We start from the raw sequence: 22,260 nt of genomic DNA on the forward strand, positions 1-22,260 counted from the left end.
AAATCATAATAGTAGTCTTTTATGTGGATGACTTCCTCTTATTTTCAAATGACAACGACACACAAATGGTTTAAAGAACTTATGAAAAAGTTTGAAATGAAGGACCTTGATGAAGCCAGTTACTGTCTGGGTATTTATATAAGAAACAGACAGTCTGGGCAAATATTTTTGGATCAGGAAGCTTATATTAACCAAATTTTGTAGAAATTCAACATGACTGAGTGCAAACCAGTTTCAACCCCTTTGGAAGTTGGCAAAAAACTCAGCCTGTTCATGTGTTCTTCAAATGTTGAAGAAAATGAGATGATGAAGAATGTGTTATACCAGATGGCTATTAGAAGTTTATTATATGCTGCTCAATCTACTAGACCTGATATAGCATTTGCAGTGGGGGCTCTTAGCAAATTCAACTCAAACCCAGGACCAGAACATTGGACAGCTCTCAAAAGAATTTTTAGATATCTTCAAGGTACGAAAAATATGAAACTTATTTATTCAAGCGGTAAAGATAGTAGAATAGATGGTTATTTCGATGCTGATTATGCAGATGACAGAGATGATAAGAATTCAACCAGTGGATATATTTTCAAATTCGGAGTATGTTGCGCTCTCTCATGCAACACAAGAAGATCAGTGGTTGCATCAAATTATTGAATAAATTCAACTAACTGAGACAAAGTATCAAATCACCATATATTGTGATAACAAGAGTGCAATAGATCTGTCAAAAAATGCTTCTCATCATGCTAGAACTAAACATATTGATATTCAGCACCATTTTGTCAGAGAAGCTGTCAGAAATAAAAAAAATTATCGTCACAAAAGTTTCCACCGAGAAAATGGTTGCAGATTCTTTAGCAAAAGCAGTCAACAGAAGAAAACATGAGTGGTGCAGATATCACATGGGGATTTCTACGTCTATATTGGGCTCCTCATCAAGTGGGGGTGTTGCAGAATGAAGACTGTTCCTTTATGATGGATGAGCCCACTGTATATAACTATGTTGTAGTTGTTATTTAAAAACATTCGAGTTTGTTTACTTGTCAAAATATACGTTCCAAAAAAGTCATCAAGTATATTTAATTATATTCAATCTTATACAAATTGTATCAAATTTCTTGTTCAACCTTTCGTTGATATTTCTGTAACAGAGACTGGTTGGTGGGCTGTACAGGTGTGCTTCAGTTGGTCCTTCAATTTGCTTACCTACACATTCAATTACTTGTTCAACCTTTCCTTGATCTTTGTCACTTAATTTTCAACTGTACTTACTCATCAGCTAAAAATCTGCACTTCATCCTGAAGCTCTTGAAATATTCCGTTTGATTTACTTCTGTTGATCTTGGTCGTGCCTGCTGTGTACTTCTAGTTCGAAGAAAAATGTTGAAATGTTTTTTTTTTCATTAACCAGCTGTCGTTTTGTCAAAATAAAGATGAATGAAGTCTTACTTTTTGACATGCAAATCCTAGCACGGGTCTGAAGATATCCAGTGAACATTCATCATTCGAAAGATCAGATCGAATCAACGTTTACATAGCAGTTAGTTGTATGAGTAGAACAAACCACTTACGCTAACCAATAAAAGTCTACTGTCTAATCGATGGACGCGAAATAAGTTTCAGTGATTCGACTTTTTTTTTCTTTCTTTTCAATTTGTATTGATTTGTTTTAGTAGCATATCTTAATGGACTTTTTCTTTCCATGTCCATTCATCTCCTTTCTAGTTTTTCTTATTCTCTTCTCCTGTGTTCTTTTCATCTCCTCTCTTGTTCTTTCATTTTTTGTAGGTCTAGTTGTTTCAATACTAGAGGACTACTTTTCTATTATGTCATTTCCACATTCCCTTTGCTTTTCTTCCACTAATGGTGATGTGGTTAATGGCTTCCATCCTCGGAATGGTGCAAAAGAATACACTTATAACAATGTTATGTACGGTTTTTTTCCCACCGAAATTCTTATACTATATACTAATACTATACAGGGCTTTTCATGATGAGCGTTAATTAGCCGTTTCTGACAAACTATTCAACGGATCAACCTGAAAATTTCACAGTATGCATAAATCAATATGACCTACACGCCTAAAATATTTTAGACGAAGCGGCGTTGTCGCTTCTACTATAAAGTAGCGGCTTCTTTGATTTTTCAAATGGAACACCCCGCGTATATAATATTATATTATGATTCATTATCACTTTGTCAACAAATTCATATACTATTTCCCTATACCTATATATCACCGTTTAGAAGATATAAATTAATTTCGATATTTTTTTTACCAAACATAAACTTTTATAAATGCTGAGAATCTTGAACTCCCTTGCACTAAAACAACCAAATTTGAAATGAAGTGGAGTGATACTATGAGGATCTTCACTCCGAGTCATATTTTCATTTGCCTCATACAGGATCTTCAAAAAATCCATATACTTTGATCTCATGAATTTTAGATTAACTTTGTTCAGATAATACTATTTCTACGTTTGTTTGAAGGTGATTGACAATGTTTCATGATGAATTTCACTAGTTCGGACTTCCATTGTCTACTATATAAAATGATTTGAAATCCCTGAAACAAGTAAAAAAGAATAATTAAAAAAGAATAGTTGAAAGTAACAATTATATTAAGCAACAATAAACCTGAAATGAAATGATAGTGAAATAACCTACAAGTAAAAATATAATAATTGAATAAATAAAAATTAAAGGAATGAAAAAAAGAAAATAATAAAAATAAAAAGTGTAGAGATTCCAAGTCACGTTAGTTCACGACGTTTCGATTGTTGGTATCTACAATTGGTATCTACAATTGGTATCTACAATTGTAGATACCAACAATCGAAACGTCGTGAACTAACGTGACTTGGAATCTCTACACTTTTTATTTTTATTTTCTTTTTTTCATTCCTTTAATTTTTATTTATTCAATTATTATATTTTTACTTGTAGGTTATTTCACTATCATTTCGTTTCAGGTTTATTGTTGCTTAATATAATTGTTATTTTCAACTATTCTTTTTTAATTATTCTTTTTTACTTGTTTCAGGGATTTCAAATCATTTTATATAGTAGACAATGGAAGTCCGAACTAGTGAAATACTATTTCTATTTTGAACCGTTTTCGAAATAAACTGTTTCAAACGGAAACTGACGTGGTTTTCTTGCTCGTTTTTTTAAATTCATCGCTTATTTTGGATTTTCCACTTTTTTATTATACTTAGTAATATTTCTTTTTGATCCAGTTTATTAACTGTCTCAGATCAGTCAATTCGAAATTGGTATATACCTATCTTAGAAAAAGTTACAATTTGTATACATTGAGGTATTGGTCTCTAACGTAAAACAGTACACATTAATATTTTTTAATATCGTGTGCTTTGGAAAAATGAATAAACCAATTATTTAACGTCAGACTTTCGTTGGTGGTTTTGACTGATTGTGATAGCTACCAATTATAATAGAATAATGTCAAGATTAGGTTACAGTAATGAAGATTTCTTGAATTTATTAATAATTTATGGTGAGTGCAATAGAATTGCAAGTAGAACATGCCGAGTATTTCATGAAAGATATCCTTCGTAAGAAGACTAAAGTGGATGATGATGACAATGGTATAACAGTTTTGGGATACTTTCATGCATTTCCAAATGCTTCTCTGCACGAGGCTTAAAGGGAGATAGGTATACCCCACGTGACAATTTGTCGAATTCTTAATAAGCATAAATGGCATCCCTATAAGTTCTACTGTGTCCAACATTTGAAAGAGACTGATTTACCTCGCAGAGTGAAATTCTTTGAATGGTTACTTGTCAAGACTCAAGAGGATGAACATTTCCTTGACAATATCGTATGGACAGATGACGCCAAGTTCACAAAAAATGGAGTTTTCAATAGACACAACAGTCATTATTGCGCGCCAGAAAATCCCCATGTTGTCCGCCAAAGGGGTTTTTAAAAAAGATGGCAATTCAATGTATTTTGTGCCATAAAGAATGAGTCAATTTTTTATATCGAGTTTTATGATGATAATTTGAATGCATCAGAATATGAAGATTTACTGAGGAATAGAATTCAAATGATTTTGAATAATAGACCAGGAGGAGAACGTGTATGGTATCAAATGGATAGTGCTCCACCCCATAATACTCATTCAGTCAGCAAAGCTTAAACCGAAATCTTCGAAGACAGATAGATTGGTAATAATGGACCTTTTCGTTGGCCTCCTAGAACACCAGATGGCAATCCATTAGATTATTACGTGTGGGGTTTCATTAAAAATATGGTTTACTCTACTCCAATAACAACAATGGAAGATATGAAATCGATAGTTACAACTGCTTTCAATAGTTTGACTCCAGGCTTGATCAGAAGTACACATAACAATCTTTTGAAGAGATTACATGTTTGTTTAAGTAGAGGTGGAGATGTGTTTGAACATATTCTGAAATACACTGACGATTAAATTAACTCATTAATTTATGGGTTTATTATTTTCAGTTCGTGTTTTAGCGTTAATAAAACTATTGTTTGAAGAGAAGTTTCATTCGATGGTTGAGGAGTATTTTAATAATTATCTTTTCATTGTATTATCTGTGACTAATTGAGAAACATCAAACGAAATCTGTTTTACTAAAATGAGTGATGAACGAGGAAACCATGTCAATTTCCGTTTGAAACAGTTTATCTCGAAAACGGTTCAAAATAGAAATAGTATTATCTGAACAAAGTTAATCTAAAATTGGATGTAGAGCTCAAAAATGTTGAAATATACAGGGTGTTCCTTATGAAAAAATTGAGTTCCACTCATTTTTTCATGAGATCAAAGTATCTGCATTTTTTGAAGACCCTGTATGAGGCAAATGAAAATATGACTTGGAGTATCATAGTATCACTCCACTCCATTTCAAATTTGATCGTTTTAGTGCAAGAGAGTTCAAGATTATCAGCATTTATAAAAGTTCATGTTTGGTAAAAAAAAATATCGAAATTAATTTATATCTTCTAAACGGTAATAGATAGGTATAGGGAAATAGTATATGAATTTGTTGACAAAGTGATAATGAATCATAATATGATATTATATACGGGGTGTTCCATTTGAAATATCAAAGAAGCCGCTACTAGAAGCGACAACGCCGCTTCGCCTAAAATATTTTAAGCGTGTAGGTCATATTGACTTATGCATACTGTGGAATTTTCAGGTTGATCCGTTGAATAGTTTGCGAGAAACGGCTAATTAACGCTCGTCATGAAAAGCCCTGTATACTAATACTTATACTAATCCTTTTCAAAATATATGGCTGCTAATTAAATTGTGGAAATGTTTCTGAAATATTTTTCTTGACTTTCCTATGTCTGAAACTTCATTTTTTCATATGAATAAACACTACTAAGATAAATGTTAGTATAATCACTTTTCCTACAGTAAGTCACTTTTACTTATGGTAAATTTAAACATAGTAAAGAAATATGCCATTGACACAGAATATTGTTTCATTTCAAGACAAAAAAAAAACAGTTAAAAACTCGGAAAATATATTACAGCTTCAAAATATCTACAAAACAAATATACAATAAATATTTCAATATCTAATGTCAACTTAAGATCAGTCTCCCATGAGGTTTTCTCATTCTATTTACACAAACAAATTCTAAATATTAATACATTTGCAGCATTTCATTGGACAAATAACTTAGCTTTTGCAGAAGGTTGATCTATTTTCTTCTTTCTACCTACAGCTGGGCTCATATTATCTGATAACCTCAATTTTTTTATTACCCTAGGCGTACCACCAATTGCTTTTCTTTTCTTTTCCTGAAATGAAACAAATGATATTTCTAAATATAATTCAGAATAATGAAGAGATATGGAGTTCTATAAGTGTATTTGGCAAAATAGATTAATTTGGCAAGTCTTAACATCTCTTATAAAATATTTTGCAGTGTATCACTACATATTATAATTTGAATTCTCTCGACATTTCTGTCTGTCTAAATGTGTTTTCAGTTTTCAGCAATGGACGGAGTGACTCGACAGGAAGGTTTATGTGTATAGTATATTAATGGTTTGTGTGAATTGGCTGAAATATGACAATGTTATCAGTGAGAAGTCGGGGCGGTAGTGCTACCAGGGTGAGCTTTCATCGAAAATGCTGCCTTAATCCCTTTGAGATAACACAAATATTCACGACATATTGCACTTTTTTTATATGTTTACAGTGTTTGCTCCTCTTACTGTAAAAGTAAAATGAAAAATGGTGGTGCAGTGATTTATGAAAATGATAACAATGGACTTGAATTCGAAATTATTGATTTGAAAGATTTATGCTTAGAGAGGGTGTTTGAATGTCATGGAATCAAAATATGAAAACTTTTTTTAGGACAAAACACAAGCACTACAGGAAAACCCTTAAAGGGTTCTCAGAGCGGTGCCATTTGAAAAAACGATCTCAGGAAGTTTGTTTCACATTAACGCAGTTCTCCAGATGAGAGAGTTCTTGAACAGTGAAGTTCAAGGTGTACTGAGTTGAACCTCAAAACAACGAGCAGCCACAATCCGTCGCGTATTTCTGATATGTACCGCTCTTGGTAGAGTCAAATCTGCCAAGTCACTTGAACACTTCCCGTGAAAGTATCTATAGAAGAGAGAGACAAATCTCCAACCTTTCTTCGATGTTCCAGGCTATCAAGGTTACATGTGATGTTCGCGTCTCCAATCAGGCGGATGGCTCTTTTATGGATGGAATCCAGCAAATTCAGGGTACGTTTGGGGGTAAAGCTCCATACATAAGAAAAATGCTACCAAGAAGGTCTGATCTGAGCTTTATAAAGCATCAAAAGTTGCTGAGGTTTGTATAGTTTTCTGGTTCTGTTCTGTTCCAAGATTTTGAGAAGCAGCTTTTGCAATTCCAGCGACATGATTATGGCAAGACATATTGGTGTCCATTTTAACCCCCAACAAACTTATCGCAGCAGAAAGAGGAATTGTCTGACCTGACATTATTATATCCGGTTCGGAGACATTTATCTTCTTGGAGAAAACCAATTTCTGGGTTTTTGTGGCATTGAATTGAAGCTGGGTACTTTCACCCCAATTAGAAATCACTTCTAGATCCTCATTAAGATATGCAACCTCCTGCTGCCGGTAAAGATGTGCCTCCGTAATATACGAATGGTGTAATATAGTTAGTTAGTAATCTTTATTATAGGATACATCCTAATCTTACAAGACATAATAACTAATTAACAATTTAAATTTCCACAGTGCCAAAAATATTAATAAAATTCAAATCTGTATATAGATAATAACAATAATGAAGATAAACTAAATAAAAAGATAATAATAAAAAATATACAATTTATAAGACCCAATGTTGAAAACCAATATTGATATAGTAACATACATATAATATACATATTTTCCAACTAACTAACGCTCTAGGTATTCCAATAATTTACTTTTAAACCCTCTTACAGTATTTTTCTCTTTAATGGCATTTGGTAAATTGTTACACTTCCGTAGTCCCTTGTAGAATAAGTTTTTCGTTCCGCCACCAGTGTGAGTTCTATATATATATATATGAAAATTATTATTAGATCTTGTCTCATGTTCATGTATTTGATTATTCAAAACCAAAAATTCATTAAAATATGTTGGTTGGAGACTTTTGGTTATTTTAAATATAAAAACCATTGTTAAAAAAAATAATCATTTGAAATCGACAGCTATTGTAGTATATTTAACATGTGATCAATGGAAATATAATGACTGCATCTCAATATAATTCTCATGCCCCTATTTTGGAGTTTTTGAAGTTGGGAAAGCCTATTTTGGTTTATTAAATGCATTGAAGTTGGACAGTACTCAAAATGAGGTTTAATTATACAATTTTATAGAGATAGAGATAGAGTTTTATTTAATCATGTTACGTATAAATACATTTATGGCAGGTCACAGTACATAAAGAGAAACATTGCAATAAAAATAAAATGTTAAACACATATGTTGATATTCTGAAGTTAATAGTCAAATTATTTGCTATCCTAGAAAAAAAAAATAATTTTTTTGAAATTTTTTTTATAACGTATTCAGCATGACTGTTCAAACTCAAAGTGTTGTCTACAATAACTCCCAGATACTTTATTTCAGACACATATTCCAAGGTAGTGTTACCAATTTCAATTTTTATTTCATTATAATCAATAGAGTTCAGTTTATATTGAGTTGTTATCACCATAGCTTTTGTTTTGTCTGCATTCAATTTCAATTTATTCATATGTAAATATTTTTCGATGTTCTTCATAGAACCTTTGAGAGTATCTACAGCATCATTCAGTTTTGTATTCGAAGTATAAACTAATGTATCGTCTGCAAACAGATTAAGTTCATGTAGCCCAGGAATATAATAAATATCATTTAGGTATATAATAAATATATGAATATAGACCACCGTCTGGAAATTTCAATGTATTTTTAAATTCACTAAATGGTATCTTAGCACTCATCAGTACAAGTAATGTAGAGATAATCACAGGTAGGGACTTCAATACTGATTTCACTGGAAGCATTTTGAATGTGAAACTCATTCAAGATTAATTGGCATCCTTTGATCTTAGGAGTACAATGGCTGTCCAAACTAGACTAACTCCTACTTCTAAAACAATCTTAGATAATTTCTTTGAGGCTGAATATAATGTAATAGTTGAGGATTTTCATGTATCTGATCATTATGCACTGATTATTATTGTTCCATTCACTAAAACTCCTGAAAACTGCCCAAACATTTTTTGAAGATGATATTTTAACTTTCAAAACATTATTGGTAAATGAGAGTTGGAATGATTTTTACACTGAGAATTATCTGAATGTAGCCTATTATGTTTTTTAACAAATTATCCGATAATGTATTGAAGTATGCTTCACTGTCAAACGTAATCAACAGAAAAAACTGGCAATTCAGCTTCTATGACCAAAGAATTCAATTACTTGAAAAAATTTAGTATCTCTGTACTCTGAATGTGCTAAAATAAATAAGGACTATAATGACCTTAGCAAGCAGTTAATTAACACTTATAGGGAAACTTGAAGATCAATAATAAAATATTCAATGATGCTAATATTAATCTCTCTACTAACAAATCAAAAATTGATAAAATACAAAAATCAATTAGCAAATGCATGGAAATTGTGATCTGAGAAGGTGATAATGAGATACCTAAAAATGATAAGACAAATAATTTGAATAAACATTCGATTAGAATCACACAACATGGTGATACTGACTTTGATTTTATGAAAAGGAATATTGATATTGCTCCATCATCTGTTTTTTTTTTTCAGTTCATAACAGAATATGAATACTTTGATATGGTGAATAAACTCAAAAATTCTTATTCCACAGTCATAGATTGTATCTCAAATAACCTTCCTGAAAAATGTGCCCAGGAATCGTAGTTATGGTAGAAGGAATAAAAGGATAAATTTTAAATTATAAGAGGTCGACGGATCTTGCTTTATATGTATGCCCCTACCAATAGGTAGTTACAAAAAAGGTATTTCTTTTTTTATACGGTTTTATTGGAAAAAAAATTATGTGGATAATGTACTGAAAACTAAAAAATAATTCTTTAGGCCCTAGGTAGCAGTCATCACACCTCTCTCCTCAGCAATCTACGGTATTGATCAGATAAAAACTAATATAATCGTTAGAAGTAGCGTTATCTTAGTAAATATGTAAATACGCCCAACGATTTTATTATTTTTTATCTGATTGCTGAGGAGAGTGGTGTGATGACTGCTACCCAGGTCCTTCCGATTTATTTTTTAGTTTTTAGTAAATTATCTGCATCATTATTATCTTTTTTTTTTCAATAAAGCAGCTTAACATAATTTCTTGTTACTTATTTTATTTTAAAGTTTTTAGTTTCTAATTTTGTTACTCAAATCTTCATATTTTGTTTTGTTTATTTAGTGCCTCAATATTACAAGGTAATATGTAATCCGCCATTTTGTAGCTGCAGCCATCTTAAATTTGCATCTTTTTCAAATAACTACTGTGATAGAGAATAGAGAAATGATATATTTTTTGAAAATGAAATTTGTGAAGATCAGATCGTAAGGTGTAGTTTACGAAATTTTTGTAGCTTCAGCCATCTTGGATTTACAATGATACAGAATTTATTAAATTGTATTGTCATCAAAACTAAATGTGTGTTCCAAATTTCAGATCAATATGTCAACAAGAAGGGCGGTCAAAACTAATTACTAAATTTGACCCAAACAAGCAAATAAAAAGAGCAAGCTAAATAAAACCATTAAAAAATGCTCCGAATGGTCAACAAGAATATTCCACAGCATTCGAGACTGTTGTATTATGTTCCATGATGACTTGAGGTGTTACCAAATATTCCGCTCTTGAATACTCTCGAATGTTGTGAACTACTCTAGAGAGCAAAACTCCAACAGCAACCTTCTTCTTGAATGGAGGATAAAGGGCTTCCACCCAAATCTGTTGAATCTGTTAAAACCTGTTTTTTGGTTGACCAGCTGTCGCTTCCATATTCTCGACAATACTCAGAAGTCAAAACTTGTGCGAGGTAATGATTACCAAGGTCTCATACTTTAACGTACGATTCCTAGCACGGGTTAGATGAGTGAAAATCGACAGTCCAGCCCTAGAGCCCAAACCACCATTCCACATAACGGTTGATTAAATGAATAGAATGAACAATTAGCGCCAACTTAACCAGCTACCGTTCCATTGTTCCCACCCTTCCGGTCACATTCTTTCTATTTTTGAATATTCCAGAATATTCCGAACATTTTTCATGGGAACTTTTTTCATGAATGGAGGATAAATGACTACCACAACACGATAATTCTCGAACATTCCATCACATTCCAGAATGTAACAGAATTATGTTGATGGCTTTTGAACAGTTTCGAATTTTCTGGAATCATCTAGAAACTTACATACCCTATATCTTCAAAAGCACGCCCTTCTTCATGGACAAGCTGATGTTACAATATGAGACCAAAAAATGTAGGCACATATGTTCTGCTACAGAATAAATTGCTCAGCTGTTATTTATCAACAATTTGACATTTGTTAATAACTGAAACTCCTTATTTGGCATTTTAAATAGTATTACCAATCACCACTGTTTTGATGATAATATATTGGGATGAACCTATTTGTTACTAAATAAATCCAAAGACAATTTTGTTTTTCAGAATTACTCACCATGCTAGTTACTGTTGTCTCTGCACCAGTTACTGTTTGAAACAAAAAGTTCCTTGAGTTTTTCACCGAATTGACAGCAGTATTCGTTTGTTTATTGTAATCTGCTAACCTCTGCAGCACCTGGTCATTACGACTGAGAAAGGAACCACGCTTATTCTAAAAAATAATCTTCACAGTTACATTCAAAATTGAAATATTTAAAACTTACCATGAAGCTGAAAGTGCTTTTAATATCTGGACTGTTCGACTTAACTGTAGGTTTACTATCAGGAACACTCACTTGGGAACTATTTTGTATAACTTTGTGACCAGTCTTCAATAACTGGCTCTGACTGTCACTTAGAAGATCAAACTCATCTGAAATTGATGACTTCAGCTGTTTTTCCTTTAGAAACATTTCTATTTCATGTCTTTTCTTCCTCCACTGTTCCTCACTTTCTTCTTCGTCTAAATAACATACATCATTATCTTCTTTGTTTCCACCCTCAGTATCATCCACAGAATCTATATTTTTCCACCTGAATTGTCTCTCCCGACCTGTACCATGTAGTTCACCATCTTCCAATAGCAGTTCTTGCAACAATTTTACCTAAAATTGTTTAAATAAAATTGAATTTAGCTCAATTTGAAGAAGGAAATGTTCAACCTCTCTCGTATCATCATCTAGCATTCTCCTCATGTGTATTTTTTCCAAATCACTTCTAATTTTCTTTTCATCAAATTTTTCGATATCACCCTGCTCAAACTCCATTGTATCCAAATCTTTTTCATCTTCATCAGCACTTCCCCATTCTGATTCTGATAATTCGGCCTCTTTATCGAAAAAATCTGCCAGTTTACCTGAAAGTATCCAATTATATTAGGATATGTGCTATGGAAGTTTGAAGACTAACCTTTGTCACTGATATACTCAATTTCATTTTCTTCTGAATCATAGCCAATATTATCAGCAGGAATGATCTCTTCATCATTATCGTCTTCTTCGACCTCATCGTGTAAATCAATCACTTCTTCATTTTCTTCATCATCTGAGCTCTCGTCTAAAAAAAGGCAAAACAATATAACTTAGTAAGTAATTAAACTTAATTTTATTGTGATCAGAAAGAAGCAAGTGGAAAATAATAATAAATGCTTAATAATTACTATCTATGAGGATCATTTCAAGGTTTGATTATTACATTTTATTACACTAGATGTCAGTTGAATAATGTCTTATATGGTTCCATTCATCCAAGCAACAAGTTCCTTTACAATGATTTTGTGTCCAACTTCACCGAAAATAATGATTTAGGTGTCGTTCTATTTAGAATAGCACCTAGAAACTTTGAAGTTCTACACAACAGCAATGCAAAATTCATAAACAAATAAGTAAACAATAACACAGGTTTAATTTTTTTGCAAATATCTCGCGAAGTACTGTAAATATCCAAAATATGAAAAAACTTATAGACGAATAAATATCCTACAAACAAGTTCGCACTCCCGGAACTCACCAATATTCGTTAGTTTCATGTTTATTTCATATAAAATATAAATATTAAAGAATGAAAAAATCAGTCATCATTCAGATGCACAAATGAACAATAAAACCCGCAATCCATTAAACATTTGTTGAATGAGGGTTTTTTACAATTTGAAATTTTTTAAACTAGAGTTATCTTTTTTCTCTTCTGAGTCTATTTTTGAATATTTGATATTCATTGTTCCTATGAATAAATTGAATTGTGAAAAATGAAAAATTCAAGTGAATCTCTCAAGAATTTTTTTTCAAATATTCTGATTGTTCTGTTCTCTAATCACAAAACAGTACATGAATATATTTTTCATTTATCACTCTCGTTGTTTGAAAATTTATTATGAACATCTTCATTGTTTATAAGACATTCAAATTTTTTCTGAGAAATAAATCATTGGTAAAAGTAACGATTTTTGACGAAAAAATTTGCTCAAAGACACATTTGTTAATTAATTAATTGTAAATATTGATATTAAAGAACAGTTTTTCTGAAATGATCCTTATTAATATTGCTCTCTCATATTCTTGATAAAAATGTTTTTGTGTATTCATTTGGTTCATTCAATGAAAAATGTATTACAAACAAATCATTTTCTCTCAATATTTTTTACATAAGTGAACAAATTACAAAAACATACATGGTTGTTTAAACTTGAAGTAGTGAAACACATATTTGAATTGCCGTTTCCAATTGAAAAATTGGAATAGACTAGGTTTTCATTGTACTGAAAATGATAAAAATGTATTTACAAAAATATATCAATGAGATTTTCTCCCTGAATTATAGAGAACCAAGAAAAAGGTAAATTACTGTTGTTTTATCCCAACACCAAACCGTTATTTTTTACACCTCGAAACGTGTTTCTATAACCAAGAGATCATCTTCAAGAGTTTAATCTTCCTCTTGAAGATGATCACTTGGTGATCGAAACACGTGTCAAGGTGTTAAAAATAACGGTTTGATGTTGGGATAAAATTCCAGTAATATTCATTACTACACCAAAGGTTCCAAACAGTACATCACAAAAACAAAAATGTATGCAAACAAAATTCGACTACATTATACAGACCTACACAACTACCTGCAAATTCTCAGTACGTATAAGGAGTGATTATATATATCTTTAAGTTATAGATTCGAAAAATACTAGTCTCTACTTTTTTGAAATTCTCTAAGGAGGGAATTGTATGTCCTAAATCTGATGATGTTTTTCTGAAGAGAAATATCGAAAAATACGTGGCTGAATTTGGGATGATAGAGTATACTAAATTTGGTGGAAAGACTAGAAGTCCGTATTGAAAAAAAATGATGGGAACTTATGAACGAAATATAGAACTAAAAATTGTTTCATACCAAATCATAAAAAACGTGTTCCTCTATCTTAGTTTCATATTATCTGAAATGGAGGTGGCAGAGCCTACAATCGAAATCCTACAATTTTAGTTTTTTGCGGATATCTCAAATACCAAAGCCATTGAAAAAAATATTTTATTGTACCCCTAAATAGACAACTTTTGTCCAATTTAACCAACATTGTAAGTCTTACTATTTGCGAGATAGAAATAATGGAATCAGTTAAAAAAGAATACTTCGAATACTGTAACTTTATTCTTAGTCAACTTTTTACTTGATTGCTTAATATATTCCATACAATATTAAATTTTTCCTAGATATAGATAATTCCTTTTATAAACTACTATTACCATAGGGGGTGAGTTAATGATATAACGTGATGATTATAAGTTCAATCTATGTCTGATATTAAAGTTTTGATTTTGACTTTGGGACTTGATGGAAGATTTTCTATGGTAGACTCTAGCAAGCATGTCATGTAGGTTGTTTGGATAACACTGAATAACAGGTAGGTGGTGTAGATTTTTTTAGTTTTCCTGAAATAACATACTCCTATATAGCAAATAAAACTTTTTGTGTACTTTCTTACCATTCTTTCAATCAAAATCAATTTTCTGTAATCAATATTAAATTAAACATATATTGGACCACTGTTTTTTGTATCCTATTGTATAGAACTCTCGTTTAATTGACTAAGAATAAAATATTGATTTTTTAATATTGCTTTACATTCAAGTGGGTTCATTATTCTATTTCAAATGAGTTATTTCAATAAAATCATCTTGCATTTTCTTATCCATGATTTGATAAATAACACTAAAATTACATTAATCATAATGAGCACATCAATGAAAAAATGATATTTCAATTAGTATTTTTATAAGATAAATTGATGAATGTAGCTGTTACTATGTGGTAGGATATCATCATAAAAAATTATCAATGAAACTTTCTGTTTTTATACCACTTTGTGCTATGAAAACATAGAAAGTTTTATTTTTCTTTTTTTATTTGTGTAAGACTTGAGTAATTAAGTTTTCTTTTGCACCAAGCTGATATTATCAGAAGATTGTAATTTAAAATCATTAATTTATTAGTCTGAAAAAAGTTTGGTTGGATAACAGGATCAATTTTTTCTTAAAAAAACAATTTTTTTCTTGCCGACGTTTCGAATTTAATTGTATTCTTCTTCAGAGCTCGAAAAGTAATTTTTTCGTATCATCAAACATATTAGTACATATTTTAAAAACGTTAACAACATTGCAACAACCAAATTTCCGAGACACAACAACATGAAACTTTTGGTCACTAAACTAGTTAACTGACTTAATTTATCAGTTTACAAAATACTACTAATCAACGATTTCTTCTTGCCACAGTCCAAAATTCTAAAAGAAACAAAACACATCATACCTGAAAATATTAGTTTTTTCTGATGCACTTTCTTCTTTATTTCAAGCCCGTCACCTTCATCATCATCTGAATCGATAACTCGTCCACTAGCAGCGTTTTCCTCAAATTCTTCTACGATCCTCCTTTGTGTATTAGTCATCAGTGGTGATTCAAAAGTTTTCTTGAATTTCTCCATGTCCTCATCCAACAGTTGAGAAATGATCAAACCCTCATCAGCACCAAGGCTCTTGACTTCCTTGGTGGGATTGAAGGTATGAGTTTCAAGAGGAGTTTGGATAGCTTCATGAGAAACATCCTGGGATACTCCAGTGAACTCTCCAGAACAAATATTTAATAGATCCTGAGAGGTAGGAGAGGCACTGGAGGGCACTGCTTGTGAGTTATCTGTAAATTCTCCAGAGCAAATATTCAAAATATCTTGGGTATTTACAGGAGAAGAGCACAGTTTTTCTAATTCCTGATTGGTGTTCTCATTATCTGGTTCTTGAGAAAAAGAAGCATTGTCTGAACATAATTCAGCTATTGCTTCAGCCTAAAAGAAAAAAGTAACTTTGATTTAAAGTAATTAGTCGAAAAAGAAACATGTAACAATACCATTTACCAAATATATTTCAAAGGAAAATCAGTAGTGACTGCAATAGAAAAAATATATCTTTATAGTAGATACCAGGAATATTTATTTCCATATGGGTCATTCTAAGGCTGACTGGTAAAAAGTGATTAACATTTCCATGCACAGTTATCATTTGACTAGCTATTTTTATGCAGCAATGTTAAGAAATGTAGGTTCTAGAGCTTATTTCAGGTTCTAGGGCTTATTTCAATCTGAAATACAGATACTTCTTCACAAATGCAAGGAGTCGAGTATAAAATGGCTGTCAAAATTGAAAAACTTGAGATATTATATATTTTTCTTGACACACTGAAACTCTACAACATACTTAATATACGAGTATACTTCGAATCAAATAACAAAACTAATGACATAAAAAAATATTTCTCTAATTCGTTAACTCAAATTTCCAACTTTAATCTAGATAAATAGATTGATAGAAAGAACATTAAATTCCGCAGATCATTTACAGAACACGAGATAAGTCAAACGGTAGTTAATATACCACATATTGAGTTTCCTGGATTCAAACATAAGAGGTAAAAATTTCAGAAAACTTCCTTTATTGAACAACTCTTGAAAACACGTCTCAACAAACTTGGTAAATTACAAAAATAACAATTTCAAATTTGACACAACTTCTGAATAGTACAACTCGAGAACTGTCTCATGAATTGTTACAAACTGTCCACAGCTACCTCCATATAAAACCTGATCATAAAACCATATAGTCCTATGAAAATTGTCTAGAAAAGGGTCTTGAACAAATTTAAGACCAATTATGTTTGCAGCCGATAAATATTCTTTGAAATTCAAAAGTTGTTCCACTCAAATCAGAGTTTCATATATCCTTTAGATTACTTCGTCTCAAATATTAAATTCACTGACTATGTTTGTTTTTTTGTACCATACTCAGAAGCAGTATCATCACATGACAGAAACTTGTAGAGACGTGACAGTCAAAAAGAAGCCGAACTTAAGTGACATTAATCACATGACAAGATGTACAGACATGATGCGCAATCGGTTCTTATTTAAAAATGTCCCTCGTATTTGAAGGTTATTTTTCAAATGAAATATGCCTTTCAGTTTCAGATAATTATATTCCCATGAAAACTTTTACATATTCCAATTTGTATTTTAATATTTGAAAGAAATTTGCATTTTTCTATTGCACTGAAATATTATAATATAATATTCCAATACAATATAAAACACAAAGAACCATACATGATTCTAAGTATCACAGATTTTTCTCTCCCCTCTTATATCTTATGATACACGAACAGCTTACATCCTACCTGTGAATTAGTTATTTCTGAATGAGTGAACAACTTTTTCTGTAAGTTGGCATGCCAATTCGCCTCTTTCAATGGTGATGGTACATTTGGCATTCGAAATGGTGACACCACTCCAAAACTTTTGGACTGAAACAAAATTAATTCAATAAGAAAGTAACAAATGTTATTGAACTTACCTTCGATGCTGAATTTAGATTGTTGAGACCAGTTATATAAGAAACAGGAGTCAAGAAATCATATTCAGATGTTGACTGAGAAACAGAAGGATGCCTTACAGGAGTTTTGACATTTTGTGGTTGATGAGAAGGCAAATAATCATCATCTTCTGAAAATATAATACATCATTCAAAAAAAATACATAAACAGAAGTCATCCACATACGTGTTGCCTCTGCTTCTTTATTTTGGTTCAAATTCTCTGCGGCTTTTGTGGCATCATTTTGAGAAGTCAAATCAAATTGATCATCCTCATCTGAATCTTCTGTAAAACCTTTCAAAATTCTTTTCAAGGTTTTTTTGACAGGCTTTCCTTCACAATGATCTGAGGAGTTAGATTCTTCATCTTCAAGAACTTTACTTTTCTCTTCTTCATCCATTTCTTGTTCATCATCACCATCGTCTGCTTCAATACAGTCTTCTTCAGAATCTTCTCTATCAGTTTCTTCTGTTTCATTGTTGAAAAAAGATGATTTGGCTTGATGTTTGTCTTTCTGTTCGTTCTCTTCTTCTTCTTCATTTTCTTCTTCACTAGATTCTGACATTTCTTCTTCTTCATCATCATCGAGGATTCTATCTCCAGACTCACAATCTGACTTTTCACCATCATATGGATCTTTGTCTGCTGAAGTTGGCTCGGCATTTATCTTTTTTTGCCACATTTTCTTTCTTTGCTCCGACATCCGATTCTGAAGCTCCCCACGAAGCTTTTGAAGTTTTGCCCCAGGCTTTTCTTCAATATCAACTGGATCATCATCATCAACATTCATATCTACTGTTTCTTTGAATATTTCTCCGCTTTCTACACTGACTATATTTAATTTTACTTTACTTTTATGACTATTTATTTTTGTGGTATGTTGAACAAATCTTTGCATGAGTTTTGTAACTTCATTGGGCCTAGCAATTTCTGTATTCAAATCAATGATTTCATTTTCTCCCCCACTTAACCGCGGTTTTATATTTGCCAATTTTTCTCTAAGGAGCTCCAGTTTAGATAACGTTGGTTTCCCAGTTTGAACAGAGTTCTCAATATTTGTAAAGTTTTCTATTTCTCTGTCCAAGTCTGAATATTCAAAACTTTTCGGTTTGTTCGTTGTGGAGTCTACAAACATATCTTGAGAAAGTTCTATGCTATTAAGATGTTCTGTGTCGCTATCGACTGGTTGAAAGATGTTTTTCTCTCCATTATTTGATGTACTTTCAATTATATGTTCATCTTCATTGTGATTATTAGTAGTCAAGTCCTTTTCAATTGGGTCAACTTTTGCTACTGAAGAACATTTTTCAGAATTTTGATCAATATCGTCCAAGTTGAATTCATACTCCATTGAATTTTGGTCAACTGTTTGAGGTTCCCTTAATTTTTCAAAAATTATACCACTTTTTTCAGCTGATTCCCCATTATCATGATAAATCTGATTCTCTCTATTTTTTTCAGTGTCATCTATGGTACAGATTTCTTCAGATTCATTAAGTGTTCTACTGGGCTGTTCAGAGCTTTCACATTCTTGTTGAATTTCAGTAGGTTTTTGAGTCATCTCGCCATCAATGTGATTATTAACTGATGAATTATTTACATGCATTACACTATCATCGAGTTGAGATTCCTTTTGAATGGTTTCAATTGAAATATCATCATTTTTTTCTACAGATTTATCATTCACCTCAATTGAACTTTCTTCCACAATTTCTTCTGTCAGTTTAAAATCCGTCTGTTGAGTGTCAACACCAGAATCTTCAGCCATTTCATCGTTTTTATTTTCTTCTGTACAGATTTTTTCGCTATTAAAATTTATCTGTTGGTTGTCAACACCAGAATCTTCAGCCATTTCATCGTTTTTATTCTCTTCTAAAGAGATTTTTTCGCTATCATTAACAGATTTTATTTCTGAATGTGAGATTTCTTTGGAATCTGTAGTTTTCTCCATACCTGGAGGAACATAATCCTCATTATTTGTATCTTCATCTCCAGATTCACTTTCAGATTTGTAGAACTCTTTGACTTCTTTCTCGTGCTGTTTGAGTTTTTTCCTGCAAATGAGGAATAAAAAATTGTTGAAAAAAAATATTGAATAATTTTTTCATTTAATGACTGTACGGGTACCATGTTTCAATATAACACACCTATTGACTGGCTACCTGAGCTACTGAGCAGTAGCTCAGTAGCTCTGGTGTCACTGCACCAGAGAAAATGTGATTATCATAATATTTACACATACATTACATATATATATATATATATATATATATATATATATATATATATATATATATATATATATATATATACAGGGTGTACCTGGACTTCCTCTTTTCCTCTCGGGAATGTATAGATGGGGTCAAAATATCACCAGTACTTCATATAACTTTTTTTCCTAAAAGTCTTCGTAACCAAGTTACGGGCCCTCGAAGTTACAAAATGAAAAATGTTTTTCTTTGATAACTTTTCAAGTGAATATTCAAAATCATCCAAATTTTGGTAATTGACTAAACAAATGAATTCCGTCGATGAGCTTTCATGCAGGAGTCAGTTGTTTTGCTACAAAGTCAGGAACGGACTACCCCCGATGGTCCACACCCCAAAACTTTGAAATGACAGATATTTTTCAATATTTTTCAACAAAATAAGGTTACTTGGACAATTTTATGAATAAAAGTACTCGTGTGGAAAGTCGATCGAAGCAACGAGTCTTGATAAAAATGTAGTTCTACTCGACGACATCAAACCCGCTCGTCCACCATTATTTGAAATGAATAATTATCAAAGCAGAAATAATAATGATAACGTTAATTCAACAACATTTATAACAGGAATAATACAAAGTATGCTAAAATGAAGTCGTAAACAAAAAGTACAGTACCTATATGGAAGTTTAAGTCACAATTGTGATAGCAGATATTTTTTCAAAAGAAATATCAAGTTCTGTAGATTCGTGGTGTTTTTAAACTAACAAGCTACTCTACTATGAAATATCGAATTCATTCCATATTTTGTATGTACATAATACGTGTGGAATAATCACGTTTCGTGTTGATCAGTTATCTGAATCTCATGAAACTCAACATTCGAATGTAACAAATTCTTCTTCACAGCTAAACTGTTGAGGAGTTTCACTGATAATTATAATTTTATGGGAGAAATTCTTTAACACGAATCTAAATTTAGCTGAAAAAACGCACATCGGAAAAAATATTTACTATACTAATAAAAAGCAAACGAATGAACTACAAAAACGGCTGCACATGATCAGGTGAAAAATATCCAGGGAATAATTATGTTCCATTTCTTTCACAGATGTTGACAAAAAAACCTTTTAGAAAGTTTTGATAAAAAATGAGAAACTGGAATGCGATTTTGTTTTGTTGAGTGGTGCGTTGTCATATGACTATCATTGTATTGTCAATATTCTATAGGATATTTTGAATTTTTTTGATATGGCCGAACAGTTTACATTCAATGAATATGCAGATATGCATGTATTTTATGGACGAGCATTTTGTAATGCTGCAGAAGCTCGTCGTCTGTATTCCGAGCATTTTCCCAATCGAACGGTACCGTCAAGAGAAACATTCGAGCGTGTCGATCGCAGCTTGAGGGAGACAGGTATGTAATAATTGATAATTAATTTGAGCACGTTGTTTTATTCCGATATTATTGTAGGTACAGTTTTGCCAAAACGAGGTGGTGAGGGCGCTCCTAGGACTGTACGTACCGTTGTATTGGAGGAAAATATTTTGGAAGCCGTCGTTGATGATCCTTCAATGAGCATCAGAAATCTATCAGAATAGTTCCATACATCCAAGTCCACTATTCATAGAATAATTAGGGAACAAGTGCTCCACCCATTTCACATCCAGAAGGTACATGCCATGACACCTCAAGATTTTCCAGCACGACTGGAATATGCCAATTGGTTCATGGATAGGCAAAGAGAGGATATGACTTTTATTAATCGAGTTTTATTCACTGATGAAGCAGGTTTCAGTAGAGATGGAGTTATCAACTCTCATAATCTCCATATATGGGCCGAAGAAAATCCCCATGGGATATTGCAAACCAAACACCAACGGAAATTCAACGTGAATGTTTGGGCTGGTATCATAGGAAACCATCTTATAGGACCATTCGTTCTACAGGACCGGTTGAATGGAATGGAATGGAATGGAGAACGTTATTTGGAGTTCATTCAGAACGATTTGAATGGACTTTTGGAACATGTTCCATTGCAAACCCGAAGAGATATGTGGTTTATGCATGATGGCGCTCCTCCTCATTTTAGTTTGATTGTGCGTGACCATCTGAACCATATTTTCCACAATAGATGGATTGGTAGAGGTGGGCCATATTCATGGCCATCGCGGTCTCCGGATTTAAATCCATTGGATTTCTTTCTGTGGGGGCATCTAAAAAGCCTTGTTTACACTACACCTATTCACACAAGAGATGCATTGTTGAATAGAATAACATTACATTGTGAAGCCATACGAAACGACCCTGGAATGCTATTTCAAGTACAGAGAGGGTGTCTTCGCAGACTAAGAAAATGTATAGAGAGAGAAGGTGGTCATATCGAGCAGTTTCTGTAGCGGATTTTTCATTT

General features: G+C 32.0%; 2 protein-coding genes across 2 annotated transcripts in view; one reads left to right on the plus strand and one right to left on the minus strand.

Moving 5' to 3' along the window:
* The first annotated feature begins 213 nt into the window (after positions 1 to 213).
* Positions 214 to 654, plus strand: LOC141482567 (uncharacterized). The gene has a single exon (XM_074176058.1). It carries the CDS (start codon positions 214 to 216, stop codon positions 652 to 654), a length of 441 nt encoding a protein of 146 aa, XP_074032159.1.
* A 4,865-nt stretch (positions 655 to 5,519) lies between these two features.
* Positions 5,520 to 22,260, minus strand: part of LOC111506266 (uncharacterized) — a 34,514-nt gene continuing 17,773 nt past the window's right edge. The window contains exons 4-12 of the mRNA XM_023161291.2: positions 17,823 to 19,690; positions 17,618 to 17,766; positions 17,442 to 17,567; positions 15,528 to 16,059; positions 12,138 to 12,284; positions 11,891 to 12,084; positions 11,453 to 11,833; positions 11,245 to 11,400; positions 5,520 to 5,816 (exon numbers count right to left, since the gene is read on the minus strand). Coding sequence (XP_023017059.2) covers positions 5,679 to 5,816; positions 11,245 to 11,400; positions 11,453 to 11,833; positions 11,891 to 12,084; positions 12,138 to 12,284; positions 15,528 to 16,059; positions 17,442 to 17,567; positions 17,618 to 17,766; positions 17,823 to 19,690 — 3,691 coding nt within the window. The 3' untranslated portion in view covers positions 5,520 to 5,678. The remainder of the gene's footprint in view (positions 5,817 to 11,244; positions 11,401 to 11,452; positions 11,834 to 11,890; positions 12,085 to 12,137; positions 12,285 to 15,527; positions 16,060 to 17,441; positions 17,568 to 17,617; positions 17,767 to 17,822; positions 19,691 to 22,260) is intronic.

Source organism: Leptinotarsa decemlineata, unplaced genomic scaffold, assembly GCF_025532065.1.
Source record: "Leptinotarsa decemlineata unplaced genomic scaffold, Ldec_3_MD MMD2_tig00001393_RagTag_RagTag, whole genome shotgun sequence".
In the NCBI taxonomy this organism is placed as follows: Eukaryota; Metazoa; Arthropoda; class Insecta; order Coleoptera; family Chrysomelidae; genus Leptinotarsa; species Leptinotarsa decemlineata.

Excerpts from the sequence above, each read along its gene's own strand:
- LOC141482567 (XM_074176058.1), top strand. The coding sequence starts at position 214 with ATGACTGAGTGCAAACCAGTTTCAACCCCTTTGGAAGTTGGCAAAAAA.